Source organism: Falco peregrinus, chromosome 9 (genome assembly GCF_023634155.1).
Source record: "Falco peregrinus isolate bFalPer1 chromosome 9, bFalPer1.pri, whole genome shotgun sequence".
NCBI classification, from domain to species: Eukaryota; Metazoa; Chordata; class Aves; order Falconiformes; family Falconidae; genus Falco; species Falco peregrinus.
In genome coordinates, this window is record NC_073729.1 from 8,062,354 (window position 1) to 8,074,728 (window position 12,375).

The 12,375-nt window shown below is 41.0% G+C and overlaps 1 protein-coding gene across 1 annotated transcript in view; it reads right to left on the bottom strand.

The window, feature by feature from the left end:
- The window catches only part of PDE3B (phosphodiesterase 3B), an 87,164-nt gene extending 75,039 nt beyond the window's left edge, over nt 1-12,125 (bottom strand). Inside the window, exon 1 of the mRNA XM_013298231.3 lies at nt 10,869-12,125. Within this exon, the coding sequence (XP_013153685.3) occupies nt 10,869-11,978 (1,110 nt within the window). The 5' untranslated portion in view covers nt 11,979-12,125. The remainder of the gene's footprint in view (nt 1-10,868) is intronic.
- Nucleotides 12,126-12,375: the final 250 nt, after the last annotated feature.

Here is a 12,375-nt window from a genome sequence, read left to right on the forward strand (position 1 = left end):
AGAACATTTTTATGTCTTTGCTGAAAGATACGTGTAATTTTGGACCAAGATATGTTACTGATCTTGTAACATGTTGAAGGAGAAAGAACACACTGGTAGGAAGAGAAGCTAAAATAATTATAAAATTAAAAACAGGTAAGGACAAGGAAAGAGAAAGGTAAATGATGGTTCAAAAAAGACAAGCAAGCAAGCAATTTACTACTGAACATTGATGTCCTGAGAAATTATTTTTCTTGTACTTTCAAGGCCCATTTTCTAAAAGCACACCAATCCTGTCCATCATCAGTCAGGTGAAAGGAACATAGCTTTAAGAATGTATTAATTTGTGATTGTTAACACTTGCTACTAGAGGGCTAAAGTTATAAATTAAATTAAACCCTGTGAATTTTTAAACAAGTAAGAACTACAATCTCAATCCTTAAACACATGTTCTTTTCCACTTGAAAGCATAAAGAGTTCTGCTGACTCTAGGGAGCTTCCTACTAGAATAACCTTTAAGACAAGTATAGAAGACTTACAGATCTTTAGCAATGAAATTTTAGTCTCACAGGAAAAATTACGTAAGACTAACTATATACCTTTATAGGTTCATTATTAAAACTGCATTCTCTTTTGCAGTTAATGTCTAAATGGCATCTCTTTTTTTATGAGACACAGTTTGAGTCGTTTCTAAAGTTGTAAGATGCTTTCCTGAACAGGATATCGATTTCATATTTACAGATACAACACCAGTTTCTAGATTAGTTTGTCCTGAAATTTTATCTTTAATGATCTTATTAAATGGATTACACAAATTTCATATGTAAGCACAGAATTTTACTCAGTTTTAACAAGACTGACTGAAGCTTAAAGACTTTTAATTAGTTTTGATTTTTAGTCTTCATAAAAAATTGTTATCCTTCACACTGACTGAAACACTATATTTTCTTCTTCACAACATTCTGCAGATGTCTCTGATATGACAGTCATTGTCTCATCTCTCATTTGAAAACAGGCCACACTTAAAAGCAATAGTCAGCACCTGTCTCTCCTCATCTACTCCCATTTTCTAACTTTCATCTTGACATCATGGAAAATCACTTGCAAACCTATTATATTCAAGCTCCTTTAAAAATTCTTTGGCATCTAATGAACTGTCTGCCAGTTATAAAAAATAAATTAATTAAAAGCAATGATGACAAAGACAGGTCATTAACACAAAAGCTGTTCTAAACGATTCTTTCTTAATTAAACTTGTTCAATGAGAAGCTCCAAATAGAAGGAAAAATCAGATTTTCAATATTACCATGGCATGGAAACTTTCTTGCTACTTTTTATTCACCATGGCAGTATCTCTTATAGAGAGTCTAATTAACACTTTTCTACAACTACATAAAAATAAATTAACAGATACTTGTAATCAAAATACTTCCAACTACGCTTTGCCATAACAGCACAAAGCTGTTATTTACATCACGGTAACCACTTACTTTGACTTCAGATAAACATACTACATTTAATCAATCATTGGAAAAATCTTAAGTAACATTCCTCAGCTTCTTACTACTTCACAATAATAATAAAAAAAGAGACTAAAAGACACCTAGTTAAACATGTATGTTCGTAATCAATTGAAATTCTCTCCTTGGAAGTTTCATTTGAAATTTGCTTTGTAAGCGTGCTTCAGTGATCCCCACATGGATACTATGCTGCCCTGAAAATGCAGTTAGTTGAAACAAGGAGAGACAAAGGGCACAAACAAGCCTGTTTGTATTTTCTAAGACATGAAATGTGCTGCTCTATCCTATACCAACATGTTAGGAAGAACCAAGCCCCTCTCATCACTACTGTTTGTGTTTGTTTACCCCATTCTATAAGCAGCAATACACAGCAGGTATGTCTGCATTTCAATGCACTTTTGTATGCACAATCTCAATGGAAACAGTATAACCCAGATCAACATTCATCTTTCCCTGAGCAAAATAAAGCCTGCTTCTCACAGATCTGACTGCTCAAGAGTAAAATTGTTCTAGTGTGCCTTTACGTCTTCCAGTTTGAGCCAATTCCTTCAGGGCAGTGCCAGAGCAGATGGCATTTCACAGGCACAGCAGGATCTAAACTTTTTCAGCCTGCTAATCACACCTTCAGGTTTCAACACAAATTTCCCTCCCCTACTATCCACATCTAAGACGATAACACTTGTAGCTACAAAAATGCAGTTTAAATTAACTGAAATTTAATTTCATACTATGTAATGAGGATAATCCTATTCCAAGGGAGTAAGAGTGTGCAGCATACTATGGAACTGCAAGAGCTTGTGAGTGCATTTACACATTACACTATCTAGGTGGCAAACCAAATGAAATGAAGGCTAGTGCGGATGTTAATCAAAACAATAATCACTTAAGAAGTCTCTTTAAAAAAAATTCCTTTCTTTTTGAAGTTTGAATTGTTAAACTATATGCATGACAGTGAATTTTACTAACTACTAATGATGTCCTATAAATACAGAGATCACTCCCTGCCTCCAAGAAAGCTCACGAAAAGGCAGTTCACTTCCAAAGTTACAAGCCCAGCTAAGAAGCCGTTCACTTCTGTAAAGCGCACACACTGCCAGGTTCCCTGGCCACCATACAGCTCTCACACAGAAGACAATGAGATAGCTGAGGTTTAGTGTTTATCAGTCATCATGTTGAAAAACATCAGCAATTTGTGTGAAAGGATAGAAACTGTTCTGGAAAGCCAAAAAGTACTAGAAAAACTCACTGATACCTGTTCTTAAAAAAATTACTTCTTATCCTATATTAGTAACTTAAGAGTACCCAGAAATTTAGAAATCCTTTAAGAGAATCCACTAGGCAGAAGGCACAAAATTATATTCCTGAAGTAGCAAACAGGTATCACGCAACAACGCTTAGAAGAAAAATAACTACAGAATAAACCCCAGAAAATACATTATGATTGAATTTGTAATGTTAAACTGACTAAGAAAAATAAAAAGATCCTAAATGTAAACACAGGCCTTTAATTTTAGGTCACATTGAAACAAAAAAATGCTAAAGACGTGGACAGCAAGCCTGATATAATAATGCCTTTTTTAGCCTTTTCTTTAGCTCCTATCCTGTTAAAAGGGTTTAATCTAATCAAAGAGAAAATGTAACATGACCAATAACGAAGGCTAAAGGAGACACTCTGATACCACAGTGCCTACACAGGGCGTCATAGTTAAGCTATTATTGCAATAAAACTGATAAAACTTCCCTCTGCAAACCTTAAGCTTCACACACTTTCAGAAGAGTTTATTCTACATTGTGAATTCTGCAGATAAAACTGTACTGAAAATAGGTATAAACAGGCAGGTGTGACACAGGCTTGCTGTATCACTACCTAACAGTGGTACAGTTCTGCTGGGGCAGGGGAGCAGCACCGGCCGTTATGGGTATACTGAAAGTACTCACCCCAAATTAAAACTGCATGTATATTTCTCAATTACTATTACCAGCACAGATATAGCTAAACCTATGTACCTGTATTGCTAATTCAGACAAAAAAAACCCTAGAACGTTCCTCATAAAAAAGGGAAGCTCTCTTAAAACCAAATCCAAAGCACCCAAATACAGCTTCTCATGGACATTTTCTATTCAATTTCTTGAATAGCTTAAAAATAGTAAATCATATAGGAAAAAGATCATTTTAACTTTCCATAAAACAAACATTTATCAAATGAACAACAAATGGACCATTTGCTGCAAATATGCCTTTAATGTTCCTTTATGCAAACCTGAATACCTTCACTAAGTTAAGGTTGGCAACTCAGTAACGGGTAGCAAAACTTGTCAGGATTGGCATTCAATCAGTCATTTAATTGGTAATATGTCAGCTTTTTCCGCACCTCCTGTACAAAGTGAGGTTAGCAATGGTAGCCATGAATGTATTGCATAGCAGCACCGGTTTGAACTATCAAACAAACAGAGGGATGTAAAAAAATCACTCAGATATCTGTGCCCTGTTTTGTCCCTCTTCCAGTAAATTTGCACTTGTTTCAAAGGAACATGCTACATATAAAAGCTATGAAAAAGTAGGGATGGCCCAACACATCAAAACTTACTCCTGGTCACCAGTAGCCTGAATTTATGTCCTTTCCCAAAGCTGTATGATCCATTTTCAAATATAAAACCACTCTGGGAACTATAATTTTATGTCAGCAGTCATTCATTGTTATGTTGTCTCTAGTTCCCTAAAACACTTCATTTTTCCACATTTGCCAATAAGGCCATTCACTTAACTGGTCTTCCTTAAGGACAGATCTCTCCGATCTGTTTCTGTTGCACTTCCCCTTCCCAAATACCATCATCTGTCAGTTTACTTGTTACCCTGTGAACTCTAATTTATTAGCATCCATGGTTCCTGTCTGTTTGGAAGGCTCTAGTATGCTTTTACTTCCACTGGATCCCTAAAGTTATTGATCCTTTTTATGTTTCATTAATGTTCACTCATATATTACACAGTCTGCCCTTACCAATCCAAGCCCTCACTTTTACCTTAAATGTTCATTCCTGCTATTTGAGTTGCAGAAAAGTTGCATTATTATTTTTTTCCCCGCCAAAATTTACTCTGCTGTGTCATACTATCTCGCTAAGCATTGTTTTCACCCACTGAAAAAGGCATGTTGAAATTCAATATTTCCTTTCACTCTTCTTTATTCTCATCTTAAACTATTCTTTCAGCTCTCTCTCCACATAGTTTTATCCTGAAAAACATGGGTGAGATCCCAGCAAAATATTCAATGGCTTGCACCTCCTGTGATCTGCTCTCCCTTCTTATTTGGCAGGCAGTAGTTTTTCTCATCTGTTTTCCTCCACAAATTTTTGCATCAATGACAGAACAGACTACATCTCCCAGTTTCCCTGTCTGCAATCCTTATCTTTGCACAAAAGTACAAGATTTACTCTTTCCCATCTTCAGCAACTAGTTTCTGAACACCAGACCTGAGTTGGCTTTGTTAATTTGTTCAAATGAATGACGGTAAGACTGCATGAAGTTTCCATTTTTAGGTATCAGAAAACTAAAACCAGCGGAAAAAAGCTTTTTTTAAAAATACAACTTTCCTATCAAGTGTCAAATAAGGCCCCATGCTTTAACAGAATTCCCACCCCCCAGTTCTGGTATTCACTCATGAAATACATTTACTTATGTAAAGTTCAGCTCACACTGCAGACTTGCTCCATGTTGGGGCATATTCCATAGGGTCTCTTCACTTGCCACTCATTTTTTTTTTCATAAAACTTGCTGGAATTTGGTATCTTTGAAAGTTCTAAGGCCATAGTATTCAGTCAGTTCAGTTGGTCAAGTTTAGGATGGTACTGTCAGGCATATACATGCACACACATACACTGTGTCAAAAGATGAGTCTCCTCCTCAGGAAAATAAACCTGACTCCTTGTAATTCTCTCCCCTTTCATATTTAACCTCACAAAATACACTGTTCATGAACTGCAGCATGGAGGCTGTCCTCTTTACCATTCTAGAGACTCCCCTAGGAACCTTTTGTTCCTCATCCCTACAGTTTTCTTTCGTAAGTTTAAAATACCTTCCTAGTCAAAGCTGAAAATTAGTACTTTATCCAATTTATCCTGTTAGTTTTCTTTGACACAGTCGATCATACAGTTCTTAGAACCTTCTCTCCCAGCTTCATTACTTTCCTACTGGCGCTCTGGTCACCCCTGTATCATGCCACCTTCACCTTCCTCCAAATTTCTCCAATATTTCCACAGCAGTTGTCTTTGATCTCCTTCTTTTCTCCTTTTACCTTTTCTTGCCAAGAAACCACACCTGCAGAAACAGTCAACACCCTTCGCTCCACTGACAATTTAAAGACATGTTTATTTCCCTGCTTTTAGTGTACTTTTCTGTCCAGAACATGAGCTGTCACCAAGCCTTGGATATCTAAAAACTGGCTTAAGGTAAACTTAGCTAACAGAGTTCTTAACTGCACTCAGTCTCCCTGAGGGCATTCTTTGTCATTCTCTGTGAACCAGAGTATGGTCCTGGCAGTGACTTTGCCAGAGGATACCATCTTAAACTCTGACCGATCTACAGGTCTCTATGGGCAGACCGTGCTCAAGTAATCCTTTCTTTGTGGTATAATACTACAAGAATATAACTTCAGGATGAAAAAAAAAAAAGAAGGTGTATATATTTGTGTGTAGAAAAAGTATGCAACTCTTCCCAAGAGTCTTCTTATTTCACATTTCAACTACTGCTAAACATTTTGTCAGGGTCAGAGAAAACCAGACAGAAACAATATAATCCTACATATCTTAAATACGGTTGGAAAAACAGTCTTCCAAGACTGTTGCTTTCACCATGTAGTCCTTTCTCTTTGTGTATTCCCTGCATTCAGTCACATCCCATTGAAATTGACTACATTTACAGCTCAACGCACACATTTTTACTTTTATTTTCCCCACAAGACAAACAATAAAAACCCAATACGAAGATTCTGTTAACAACGGATACAAATCCTGACATGCAGGTACACTTGTGGTAACAGACATTGTAATCATTAGGGGATAACTTAAAATCTCAAAAGAGCTATTTTGTTAAATACAGAGCAAGATGACTTACATTTTATGTTATTAGCTGCAATCAACAGGTAAAGGCTCACATGTTACTAGGCTGCAAGCAGTATCTGAGTGTAACAATTTTAAGACACTGTAGAATACACATTAACAGACAGTATCTGCACTAGAAAATTTATCCCCCAAGTACTTAAGGACAAAGTATAATCTATTTCACAAATAGGTGACACTGATCTAAATTGTCTAAGAAAATAAGGAACTGCATTCATTTCAAGTTACGTATTTTAGACTTTTCAAATCAAGTCCTGATCTTCCTAAGCTAACGCTCCAAGGTACAAGATAGGTTGGAACACAAACTGGGGAAAGGTGGCAGTCAATTCAACAACCAACCTAACCACAGGACAACTGTTCTGTGCAACATGAAAGGAGTCTATCCATGAAATACCCCAGCCTTCCTATGTGTTTGAACCTAGTCAGGTAACTAGGAAAAGTATTAGCTCTGTTTGCAGACTGTTTTGGACACACATCCTACATATTTAATTAGGAAGGCCTATTCTCTACTCAAGGAAGAATATAAATTTTAGAAACCACATACTCTTTCTGGATCTGAGAAGTTCCTATGTATGAGTTCCTACACACAGTTATTTGCTCTCAAATACATATTCATCATCATGTTAAAGAATAAATAGCTTTTACTACAATATTTTTCAGACATAGAGTGTTTAGAAAATCTGCAACACTGAAAAGCACCTTTTAGATTCCCAATTCGTATACAGCTTTCATGTGGGGGGAAAAAGAATTAAGAAAAATAACAAAGTGCTAAATAGACAACAATCAATGAATATAAATCCTTTGATACCAGTAGTGGTAGGTACAGCTATGAGATTAGCATCCAATTAATACATATAATCTAAACATAATCTACACAAAATTTATAATACCAATTAATACTGCAGCCATACTGCTAATAAGCAATTCCTCTCTAGGTCCAGGGCAAATACTGAAGTAAGAATATAAAAAGCCTGTTTACTGCTAAAATCATATGCATATCTGTGAGCAGGATAAGTGTTAATGTAGTAGTTCAGAAAAGACACTGTATTTGCATAATTTTTAACTCTTGATTTTAGTCACATTGCTTCCTTCTATGTGTATGTTTAATTTTTTATAATAGCTTTTAAGTATATCTTTAAATTTTTATGTGAGTATAATCTATTCAAAACTCTTTCCCACCACCTCAAACTACATTGGTAGCCACATGTACTACAGAAAAGCCATACACAGCATGAATTTGTAGACTTTGGTGGCTAAACTAAGCATGAACACTCATATAAAAGGTAAGAAAAAGGTAATTAATTTTATCAACCTTCCAGCTTTATAGCTGCCGTACCTGTTCAAGTACAGAAAAGCAATAATCTAAATCTTTGTCATAAGGATTGCTCAAATTAGTAAGCATTTACAGGACTGTGCTCACAGGGCCTCTTTCCACTTCTACCCCAGAAAAGAGCAATAGCTCCATCCAGTTCCAGTGTGCACACACTACTGGTTGCACATACCTTTGTGTGTTGTCCCCACTCTCACCCTCCATGCACACAAACCCCTTACAGTTTCTGGCTTGATCTTATTTATGAAAAAGAACAGTCAGGTCAGTATAATAATTTTCTCATGTGTTTAACTAGACAGAGAGCCCGACAATTTCAAACAACAAGCATCTGGAAACTTAAGGTCAATACTAGTATTCCCTTTTTTCCTCAAAGAGCAACTAAAAATCTACTCAAGAGATAAGTTTTTCACAATGAGAACAATCAGCCACTGGAATAACCTTCCCAAGGAAGTGGTGGATTCCCCAACACCAGACACTTTTAAGATTCAGCTGGACAAGGTGCTGGGTCACTTTTCCTAGGCTGTGCTTTCACCAGGAAAGGTTGGACCAGATGATCCTTGAGGTCCCTTCCAACCTCGTATTCTATGATTTGATACATCTGCCTTTTTTGTTCTTAAGCGCCCCTGCTTGCAGAGGTTCATATAAACCTCTGCATACAAGAGGTTCCTAACAATCATACAGAATACTTTGAATAGAATCACAATAGCAACTTAGCTCTCATTCATCAAAGTATTCCTGTCACGGTGAACCTGCAGCACATTCCTTGTACTCTGCTGACCCTCCTAACAATGCTCATTGAACTCACTCTTATAACATTAATACTACAAAAGAAATACTGAAATATTTTAAAATTATCTGCAAAATGTGCATTTAGTCCTTAAAGAAAACACGTATAATAAATGCTCTCTGGAAAGCATTAAGTGCATACACATTCCTTCCGTTTCAAGAAAGCAATAAAAAAAAAAACTTGTAGTGTTTATTCAAATAAAGTCACACATTATGGACTTAGTTCTTCCCCCCACCCAAACAATTGACATTTTATCAGCTCTGCAATGTCTGATCTCTCTCCAAGTCAGACAGGAGATCAGTGGATTTAACCTGTGTTATGCTTATAAAATGCTACGCAAAACGCATATCTCTGAATACCACTTAAACTCTGCTTCATAAAGGACAAATATTTATTGTAAAGTATAATAGACTATTAGGAAAGCAAAGAACTTCAGATCTCTTTGTTGTTTCTGTTCACTTCTAGTGATAACAAAGATATCAAATTCTGGAAGTCTACCAAACAGTTACATTTTATCATGAACACGTATGATTTAAGTACTGCCAATAAATTCTATGTATTTAGTTATGGTTGACATTTATGATGTTACTTAAAGAATAATAAATGCCTTAACTTGAAATATGCGCATACCTTTAGGAAGTGAGCCAAATATCAAAGGGAGCATTTAGTACGTTGCATAAGAACAAGTATCTTCTATTATCTAGAAAGGTTAATGAAACCACATTTTCTGAAGTTTTTGTACTGCAGACAAATGTGGCAGAAAGAGAGCATTTACTATCCAGAAGGGAACAGAGAAAGTAAATTACTACACAATATTCCCTACATACCTTAAACACTAGTACAGTAATTTAATGTTTGTGTCACAGTATGCATTAGATAGCTCATTCAGTAAGTTTCAAATTATTTCTGAAGGCTGTTACAGCATACTTGCATTTAACCTTTTATCCAAAAACAATTACCGCTGTATTATTCTGTTGTGCAAATGCAGGGAAATAAATGCTTGAAAACCACTCACCATTTCAGATTCACCTCGTATTTTCTCAGACCTGTTTCACTGACAATCACAAGAAGTGCATTAAGGAATACACGTCAAAGCAAAATTAGAAAATTTAATTTAGTATCCATGGATTTCAGCCACAACCTTAAGTAGACAGAGGCCTCTGCAGCAACAATCCCTTCTCAGAAACTGTTCCTTTGCACGTTTATTAAATACACTCCCCTTATTCTCTCTCCTGTAACGGTCTGATAATCCACTTGCAGCAGCCTCAGGCCAGTTTCACCGGCGACACAACTCGATGTACTTGCAGTTCACGTGCAAGTTCCCCACATAAAAACAAACTCCACACACACAGATGGAGGGTTACGCTACAAAAAAACAGACTCATTGAAAAGTTTTCCGGGAGGTAGAAACCAACAGAGTTCCATTCAAGAAAAGTGAGCGTTTCGGGAATCCCTCCAGACTCTGCTGAACAGCTCTCTCTTCAGTAAAAAAGGAGTTTCTTAAATCTCATCAACCCAAACCTAACGTTAATTTACGTGGAACGAGGAAAAGAGGGCGAGAAGGACAGAGAGAAACAAGACACAGCAATCTGCAAGGCAGAGGGACAGCTGCCACTCAAACAACGCCAACATTTGATAAATAATACCCCTCAAAAACTGGTACTTCTTTAGCACTCAACAATCATTTTGTCGATAGAAAAATGGGAAGAACCAGAAGCGCCAAGCAGCTAGAAAGCTGTGGTTTCTTTCTCTCATAAAGTCTGCCAGAAGCGGAGGAGGTGTTGGGCTTCAGAAAAGAAACAAAACAGCAAGGTATCTGATAGCTGAACATGTTTGGTTTGGTGGTTTGTTCTAATCAATAGGAACTACTTTTTAATATTTAAGATCATATGAAAACCGAGCAAACCTTCTGTCCTATAGCAAATGCATTATTATGATATAGCTTCTATACAGACAGAAAGGATTATACCAATTCTGCAGAACAGAGTCGAGAAACCCACAGACGTAACACTTGCCTCCGTTCCTCTAACAGGAGTTTGCCAGTTAGCAGGCATCCAGCAGAGACATACACAGCAGTTAGGAAAAGCAAGTGGCGTTCATTTCTCAGGAAGTTTCTCCTTCCAGTTTCGAAGACACCTACCTGCTCTCTGGAAATGCAAGGCAACGAGGGTCTCCTAAACATTTTGCAGCTGCCATAGTAGCTGGCCGAAGTCTCGCCTAAGGATACGCAGCTAGACCTCCTCCTGGGTCTGATCACAGGCACTTTTTCCTCCACGCTGGGGAGCCGTGGGTGGTGATGATGCTGGTGGTGCGCTCCTCGGCTCTGAGCCGAGAAGATGCCGTGCTCTCCGCCACAGAGTGCTAGGAGGCAGCCTGTCACCCCGACCGAGCTGGCCAGCAGCGGTCTGAGGGCTGGGGGGAGCGAGTGAAGGGTGGTGAGCGACAGCAGCCACACCAGGCTGGAGAAGACCAAGACGAGGAGGCTCCGGCGCAGCTTCAGGGAGCTCTGCAGCAGGGTCAGCGCTGCCACCGAGCCCAGCACCGCCAGGAGCCTACCTAGGACCACCTGAGGCTCGCCGAGGGTCTGGGGTTCCTCTTCATGTCCCTCGGCGGGCAGCAGCCACTGCAGCGCCACGAAGTCCCCCGAGTAGCAGCACACGGGAAGCGCCAGCAGCCACCAGCGGGTCGTGCCGCCGCCGTGCTCCCCGCGCCTGCCGCCGGCGAGGTAGCAGGTGAGGAAGAAGAAGGCACAGGCGATGCTGAAGAGGGGGCTGAGGCAGCGGGACAGGCACAGCAAGGCGTGCAGCGGCCGGGGGCTCCGCCAGCTGCTCCCGTCCTGCTGGCCCCCGGCGCTACCCCCGCCGTGAAAGGCCAAGAGCGAGAGGACGGCGGCGGCCAGGGCGCCCAGGCTGAGCAGAGCCCAGGAGGAGGAGGACGAGGCGGCGGTAGGGAACAGCAGCAGGGAGAGGAAGCTCTTCGGGGGGTCCTGCCTCAGGGGGGTCGCGCAGCTCTTCACGTAGCCGTTCCGCAGGCTTTCCGGGCTGCTGCCGCTGCCGCCGGGGAGCGCCAGGGGGGCGGCCGCCCCGCCGCCGTCCGGCTGCGGGCAGTGCTGCGGGGGCTTGCTGGGTCCGTGGGGGCAGGCGGCCGCGGCTTCTCTCTCTTCCCTCATGGTGGTCGGGGACGCGGGAGGGGGCAGTACGGGGGAGAGGCGCGGGTCGCGCTGGCTCCGGCCCGGCCGCGCCTCCCTCATCTCCTCAGGAGAAGGGCGCCGGGCTGAGCCGCCGCCTCCCCTTCGGCGGGCAGCGGCGTCCGCGGCATGGTGGGCGAGGACGGGAAAAGAGAGAAAAGGTAAAAGTCTCGCTCGCCCGCTCGCTTTCCCCAAGCGGATCCCGCGGCGGGGACTCGCTGCCGCCTCCCAGCGCTCGCCGGCAGCAGCGGCCGCTGGCGGAGCGGCCCCGGCGGGGGCGGGAGCGCGGCGGGGAACGGCCCCGGGCCGCCGGCCCGCCTCCCCTCGCGCCTGCCCTCGCGCCGCTGCACACGGCGCGCGCGGAAGCCCCGGCGGCGGCACGCGCCCCGGCAGGGGCCGCGCGCTAACTGCCACGCGCTAACGGCCGCGGGGGCTGGGCGGGCGGGGGAGAGGCGGGAGG